The 7,974-nt window shown below is 41.5% G+C and overlaps 2 protein-coding genes across 2 annotated transcripts in view; both read left to right on the forward strand.

Moving 5' to 3' along the window:
- LOC120018260 (protein phosphatase 1L-like) overlaps nt 1-3,533 on the forward strand; it is a 42,860-nt gene extending 39,327 nt beyond the window's left edge. Inside the window, exon 4 of the mRNA XM_038961359.1 lies at nt 1,629-3,533. Within this exon, the coding sequence (XP_038817287.1) occupies nt 1,629-1,978 (350 nt within the window). The 3' untranslated portion in view covers nt 1,979-3,533. The remainder of the gene's footprint in view (nt 1-1,628) is intronic.
- Nucleotides 3,534-6,548: 3,015 nt separating this feature from the next.
- On the forward strand, nt 6,549-7,739 carry LOC120018889 (ADP-ribosylation factor-like protein 14). The gene is made up of 2 exons (XM_038962109.1): nt 6,549-7,074; nt 7,240-7,739. The coding sequence occupies exons 1-2, from the start codon at nt 6,760-6,762 to the stop codon at nt 7,552-7,554; spliced, it is 630 nt and encodes a 209-aa protein (XP_038818037.1). The 5' UTR covers nt 6,549-6,759; the 3' UTR covers nt 7,555-7,739.
- The last annotated feature ends 235 nt before the right edge of the window (nt 7,740-7,974 follow it).

Below are 7,974 nucleotides of genomic sequence, written 5' to 3' on the forward strand. Positions count from 1 at the left end.
TTGAAATACATCCACAGGTACACCTCCAATTGACTCAAATGATGTCAATTAGCCTAAAAGAAGCTTCTAAAGCCATGACATCATTGTCTGGAATTTTCCAAGCTGTTTAAAGGCACTGTCAACTTAGTGTATGTAAACTTCTGACCCACTGGAATTGTGATACAGTGAATTATATGTGAAATAATCTGTCTGTAAACAATTGTTGGAAAAATTACTTGTCATGCACAAATTAGATGTCCTAACCAACTTGCCAAAACTATAGTTTGTTAACAAGAAATTTGTGGAGTGGTTGAAAAACGAGTTTTAACTGTAGATGAAGCTACACAACTATCCCTGGTTCAGCTGTTATATTGTAGCTATACTGAGGGGTAAACCATGCCTCTGCCAAATGAAGATTAAAAATATATATATCAGGAGCAGTATCCATGACTACTCCCACGACCTTGATCTCCGATTATTATCTTAACGTTTCCTTGATGACATCATAGCTTTATATAGATCAGGGGGGCCAGTGAGTGAGGAATGGAATGCACTCCTCAAGAGAACCCCAAAAACGTCTACAGAGCCCATTGGCTTGTGATGTAATTATAATTTTATACTGTTTCATATTCTCCTTCATGTGAAAGTGATTTTAATGTAATTGAGTAACAAATCAAGTAGGACACACTTGTTATTTGTGGCTGTCCATAGCTCACCATCGCCATCTACAGGTCGTTAGTGGAGCTGCAAATAAGTCATGACCGCAAATGACACACAAACTGGGTAAGCTAGTTGGCTAGCAGTTTCCAGTAACTGAACTAAGTAAGTAAGTGTAAAATCAGTGGTCATAAGTTCACACCAGCTTCCATGACTGTTTACAACATCTGCTCTGTCATTATTATTACTTGGGTCTCCAATGTGGTGCAGCGGTCTAAGGCACTGCATCTCAGTGCTAGAGGCGTCATTATAGACCCTGGTTAGATTCCAGGCTGTATCACAACCAGCCGTGGTTGGGAGTCCCATAGGGCAGCGCACAATTGGCCCAGCGTCGTTAGGGTTTGGCCGTGGTAGGCCGTCATTGTAAATAAGAATTTGTTCTTAACTGACTTGCCTAGTTAAATAAAATATTATGACTGTTATTATATAGCTATTATGATGCAGGGTTCAAGTTAAGGGTAACCCTGTGTTTCCCTCCCGTTGAGTATGGCTTCCAAGTAAAGCCTTTTATCCAGTGTGTTACTCTGATTCCTCTTCATGGGTAATTCTCTAGTAACCTGGCTCGGTGCTCTGGCAGTGGGAGAGAATGCAAACACACAGAGACACACACAGGCAGGGCAGCGCAGACCTCATGTGTATACTGTTTATTTTTTTGCTTTACCTTTGAACTTCAGTACTGTATGAACTGTGTCCAATATAAACCATTGTGTCAGTGAAACGATGTTATACCAAAGAAAATACATTTCGTGCCCTGATCCATTTATTCCCCCCTTCACTTGAATGGCTTCATACTGTAGTTGATAAAGATGCATGGATCTGCTCATGGTCTAAGGAACACAAAAAATGTGTTTTATCTCTTCATCTGCTGTAACTAAAAGCCATTGGTTTCTCCTCTCTGTCCTCCCTTTCTCTCCCCATCCTCCCCCCTCCAGGTGGCTTCATCAGTTTCAACGGTTCGTGGCGTGTTCAGGGCATCCTGGCAATGTCTCGTTCGCTGGGCGACTACCCTCTGAAGAACCTGAATGTAGTCATCCCCAACCCCGACATCATGACCTTTGACCTAGATAAGCTGCAGCCAGAGTTTATGATCCTGGCGTCGGACGGGCTGTGGGACGCGTTCAGCAACGAGGAGGCCGTACGCTTCATCAAAGAGCGCCTCGACGAACCCCACTTTGGCGCCAAGAGCATCGTCCTGCAGTCTTTCTACCGCGGGTGCCCGGACAACATAACCGTCATGGTGGTCAAGTTTAAAGGTGCCGGTGGCAAGGCCGCAGAGCAGTAGACCTACTGATACATCCAAAGGAGAGATCTATATTATATATGAATATATGTATGTGTATGCATAGGTTTAAAAGAAAAGAAGAAACAAGCCGTCAGGTTTTGGAGCGAGAACTGTTTGTATTGAAGATATTTACAGAAACGAGCCATTTGCCACCACAATGCCAATACTAAAATGTACACATACAAATTCACTCACACTCTCGAACAGTCACTTGTTTAGTTATTTTCTTCAATCTACATAACGTATCATTAATGTTTTTTAGTGTTTTTTTTAGCAGTCATCCTCCAGGCCCTACACTGTGTCACTGTTACTGTTTTGCAGAAGAGGTACACCAAGATATCAACATAATTTGAAGTCGAGACCAAGTTGCAGTGATTTGTACATCTCTGAGAAAACCTTTATCAGCAGATGTCATCTGATTTGGTGCTTACATACATCAGAGCACCTGTAACTGAACACCTGTTTGGTTAGCCGGAGGGGCAAAATAGTTTCTGTTTAAAGACAGCTCAGACTAGACAAACGTAACTGTGTTCTCTTCTGTTTTGTCTGGCATGGCCTATTTGCTTGGGGGGGGGCAGCAATCAAACAGACAGTGACTGATTGGATTAAGATGGCATTAGGAGATGCATGCTCTGCAGTCCTAAACAATTTACTGTTGTTGCCTGCATGAGTGTATCATGTCAAATCACATTCAGTTTGATTCTTCACTGTCACCCCTTGATTTCTAACGTTGATCTGTCGTTCTAAACAGTGGCCATCTTGTCTGTCGGCTCCCTAGCTCCATGTTGATTTTTGACCTGCAGTTGAGTACCCCCAAATGACTACACTGAGAATTGCAACTGTATTTTGAAGTTCTGTAGTTTATTGGTACTAAATATAATAATTTCTTTCCTCATTCATGCAGACTACTAATGATGTCCTCTATGCCTGTCTGTCGACAACGATCTGTGGTCGTCCCTCGGCCCAGAATACATTTCTTTAACTCTAATCCCATGTTAACCCTGATCTAGGAATGAGTGGCACTTTGACACTAGTTGCACAAATGTTTGCACCATGCTGTTATTATTGTTATGCCAGTCTTTTTGAATTAATTATACAAATTAATTTTCACATGCGTGGTGGCATTGTACTGTTTGAATACCCGACACGTCTTTATTCTGATCATTGGCAGCCAATTGTCTTTCTGAAGTTGGGTTTAGTTCTATGGAATCACGCTCCCTCTACATCAGGGATTGTCACTGTCTGTCATATAGTACAGCTTACTTTAAGTTTATTTCTGTAAACTGACAGACTCAAAACATAATATGAAGCCTTTGAATGAAATATTTACCTGTTGCCTTATTTTTTTTATATACATTTCCTCATGAATTTGTTGCCAAAACTAACTCCTTGGTTTGTAATGTTCGTTAAACATGCACATCGCATGTAGATATCTCACGTGTCGAATACCATCACAGATGTCTCCATGAGACAAGGAAGTGTGACATGAATGTACATACAGTGCCTTTGGAAAGTATTCAGACTCCTTGACTTTTTCTACAATTTGTTACGGTACAGCCTTATTCTAAAATTGATTAAACAAATAAAATTCCTCACACAATACCCCATAATGATAAAGCAAAAACAGAAATACCTTATTTACATAAGTATTCAGACCCTGTGCTATGAGACTCGAAATTGAGCTCAGGTGCATCCTGTTAACATTGATTATCCTTGATGTTTCAACAACTTGATTGGAGTCCTCCTGTTGTAAATTCAATTGATTGGACATGATTTGGAAAGGCACACACCTGTCAATATAAGGTCCCACAGTTGTCAGAGCAAAAACCAAGCAATGAGGTCGAAGGAACTGTCCGTAGAGCTCCGAGAGGATTGTTTTGAGGCACAGATCTGGAGAAGGGTACCAAAAAATGTATGCAGCATTGAAGGTCCCCAAGAACACAGTGGCTTCCATCATTCTTAAATGGAAGAAGTTTGAAACCACCAAGACTCTTCCTAGAACTGACTGCCAGGCCAAACTGTGTGATCGGGGGAGAAGAGCCTTGGTCAGGGAGGTGACCAAGAACCCTCAGGTCACTGACACTTAGGCCACTGGTTCACCTTCCAACAGGACAACAACCCTAAGCACACAGCCAAGACAATGCAGGAGTGGCTTCGGGACAAGTCACTGAATGTCCTAGAGTGGCCCAGCCCGGACTTGAACCCGATCGAACATCTCTGGAGAGACCTGAAAATAGCTGATCAGCAACGCTCCCCATCCAACCTGACAGAGCTTGAGAGGATCTGTAGAGAAGAATGGGAGAAACTCTCCAAATACAGGTGTGCCAAGCTTGTAGCGTCATACCCAAGAAGACTCAGTGCTGTCATCGCTGCCAAAGGTGCTTCAACAAAGTACTGAGTATAGGGTCTGAATACTTATCTAAATGTGATATTTCAGTGTTTATTTTTAATAAATTTGCGCTTTTTTTTTATAAACTTTTTTGCTTTGTCATTATGAGGTATTGTGAGTAGATTTGAGGGGGGGGGGGTGGAAACAATGTAATTTTAGAATAAGGCTGTAACCTAAAAGAAAGTGGAACTAGTCAAGGGGTCTGAATACTTTCCGAATGTTACTGTTCTGTTCCCATGTTATCCTCTCCCTCCACATCTGCAATGAAGAAAGCAATGCACCAACTCTTTGGTTTATTAACAAAAGAGGTATTTTACTAGATTAGTATGTTTGTGCTTTTTCAGTTCCAAAATAATGTATGTTACAGAATGTTTGTGGAGTTTGTATTTGTCTTTGTTGAATTTAAGAAACTGTAAAAAAATAAAAATAATAATCTGTGTATTTTAAGATAAAATCAACAGATAACAATAAAAGGATTAATGATCATAGTATTGTCTTTCTTGGTCTTCATTCATGGGAGAAAAAAAATGATGTTTATAAATTATATTTGATTGGTTTGAGAGAACTGCAGATACAGTATATTTCAACGACCGTGCTGGTGAGTGGCCTAAAGAAGACTGATTGGTTTGTCAATAGCTATTGTTTTGTACAGTATTTTTGTTTTGAATTTGTACAGTAAATGGGATACATGGTGGTAGATGTTGACTGGGTAAATCCAGGTAACACGTTACATTAAGGTATACTTAAATTGATTTATAATGGGCTTTATAAGTAGTTTATGAACTTAATTATTTGTTTTATTAATCTTTAATAAACTGTTAGAATACATTGTGATGTTTTTTGATCTGACAATTCACGTGCCCTGTTTTCAGCACTGAATTGCATTATCTTTATTAAACAAAAATATAAACAACAATTTCAAAGATTTTGCTAAGTTACAGTTCATGTAAGGAAATCGGTCAATTGAAATAAATAAATTAGGCCCTAATCTATGGATTTCATATGACTGGGCAGGGGCACAACCATGGATGGGCCTGGGAGGGCATAGGCCCACCCACTTGGGAGCAAGGCCCAGCCAACCAGAATGAGTTTTCCCAACAAAAGGGCTTTATTACAGACAGAGATATTCTTCTGCAAACCCCCCTCCACCCCCACCTTGACATCCTGCAGGTGAAAAAGCCAGATGTAGAGGTCCTGGCCTGGAGTGGTTACATGTGGTCTGCGGTTGTGAGGCCGGTTGGACGTACTGCCAAATGATTTAAAACGACATTGGAGTCGGCTTAGGATAGAGAAATTAACATTTAATTATCTGGCAACAGCTCTAGTGGACGTTCCTGCAGTCAGCATGCCAATTGCACACTCCCTTAACTTGAGACATCTGTGGCATTGTGTTGTGTGACAAAACTGCACATTTTAGAGTGTGCTTTTATTGTTTAAAATGACACTGTTTATTAATCAGCTTCTTGATATGACATACCTATCAGGTGGATGGATTATCTTGACAAAGCTTAAAATCCTCACCAACAGGGATGTAAACAAATTTGTGCACAAAATTTGAGGGAAATAAGTTTATGGAAAATTTCGGGGATTTTTTATTTCAGCTCATGAAACATGGGACCAGCACTTTACACGTTGTGTTTATATTTTTGTTCAGTGTAGATAAATGGGTGTAGACTAAGCTGAAAATATATATGATTTATTATATGATTTATACTGGTGATACTAATAATGACGAATATTGAACAATAGACAGGCCTATTTATATGGGGGAGTATGAAAGTTATCTCATGCTATGGTGCCTGGAATCTACACCCTCAGCCAACTTTCCCAAATGGTTTTGTTGTGATGGAGTGCTGGTCTGGCATGTTGTGACTTCAAAGATAACTGTATGATGTAACCCACTAACCTTACAGGCCATTTGAGTACCCATGACCTACTGGTCTAAAACTGTCACTCTGACGCCATTTCCAGGAGACAGTCAGGAAGGAACACAAACCCCCCTACACCCTAAAAAGGACTTCCTGCTAAGTGTGATGGTCTGAAGCAGGTGACTCTTTCAGCAGTGTAATAGTAATATAAGACACAGAGGCTCTAACCTGAACCATCACCAGAGACATAAAAAGCTTTACCGAAAGCTGCGTAATGACTTGGGCATCTTACAACAACAGGGGGAGTGGTCTTGCTGCCTCCTTGGTGTACATAAGCCATTCTGATTTGCACCCTGCCTTTATAAGAGGGGATTCATCACAGCCAGAGCTCAGAAAAAGACAGAGCTTACAGAGCAGAGCACAAAGTAACTGCGGGCAGGGCATTGCTGCACAGAGCTGAGGCAGCAACAACAACACAAGCCAGCCTTCTTCTCCAGACAACAGGACCTGTGTTTGGGTTGAGCATGGGACTGCATGGGTCTAAACACCCTCATCAGGCTCAGATTGTGATGCTGGGCCTGGACGGCTCGGGGAAGTCCACCCTGCTCTACAAGCTCAAGTACAACGAGTCTGTCATCACCGTGCCCACCGTGGGCTTCAACGTGGAGATGCTGGAGACGGAGGCGAGGGGTCCGGGGTTGACCGTGTGGGACGTGGGAGGCCAGCAGAGGATGAGGCCCCACTGGAAGCACCACTACCCAGGCACGGAGGCCCTGGTGTTTGTGGTGGACAGCTGGGACCGCAGGCGTTTGGATGAGGCAAAGAAAGAGCTCCATCAGGTCATTATTTATTCATAATAAAACTTTTTTATACAATTCGGCCTTATCCTGATGCATGAATGTAAATAAATTACAGGTCATATCCAGATCTCTTTCTTGTCATATTAGGCCATGTTGTTATGGGGTATAATAATGTGTATACTGATCTTTTACATCACACAACAGGTGCTGAGGAGCGGGAGTCTAAAAAGCCTTCCTCTGGTGGTGCTGGCCAATAAGCAGGACCTCCCCGGGGCAGCAAGCCCACAGGAGATCACCCACAGGTTGGACCTGAGGAGGGTATGTGGAAACAGGGATTGGTTTGTCCAGCCGTGCTCTGGGAGGACTGGTGTGGACCTGGAGGAAGGTTTCAGAAGGGTTGCCTATATGTTGAAGACTTCACTAAAGCAGACTAAGGCGGATATAAAGAACACAGTAAAACAACTGAAACCCAAAGCCATTACGATGATGACCAAGACACAAGGCCTGGGCTGCAGCTAAGACCAGTGATTATAAAACCCTATCGATGGGTGTAATAATCTCCCTTGGATTATTTTGTATTCTTCTGGATTATTTTGAGCAGAATAGCTGATTTAGAATGCCCTGTGTTGGATCATTCTGACACACTCATTCTTGAATATGGGAACAAGACTCTCCAGAACAAACTTGAGATCCCAACGTATCTAACGCTGAAAGCTATCATTTTGCACGTTTGTTGATTGATGTATCAAAAACACTTTTGAACAATGGGAATTTCTGCATTTCCTTGTGATTTTTTTATTATAAATTAAAAACCACTCATTGATATTGAAGGTGTTACTTTTCAAGGCAGAAATATAAACTATTGAATATTTTACATAGTCATGACCAGAATCAGATGCAATGCATTTAGCCTGCACAGTTATTTTGTAGACTAATTTA

Source organism: Salvelinus namaycush, chromosome 23, assembly GCF_016432855.1.
Source record: "Salvelinus namaycush isolate Seneca chromosome 23, SaNama_1.0, whole genome shotgun sequence".
Classification (NCBI taxonomy): Eukaryota; Metazoa; Chordata; class Actinopteri; order Salmoniformes; family Salmonidae; genus Salvelinus; species Salvelinus namaycush.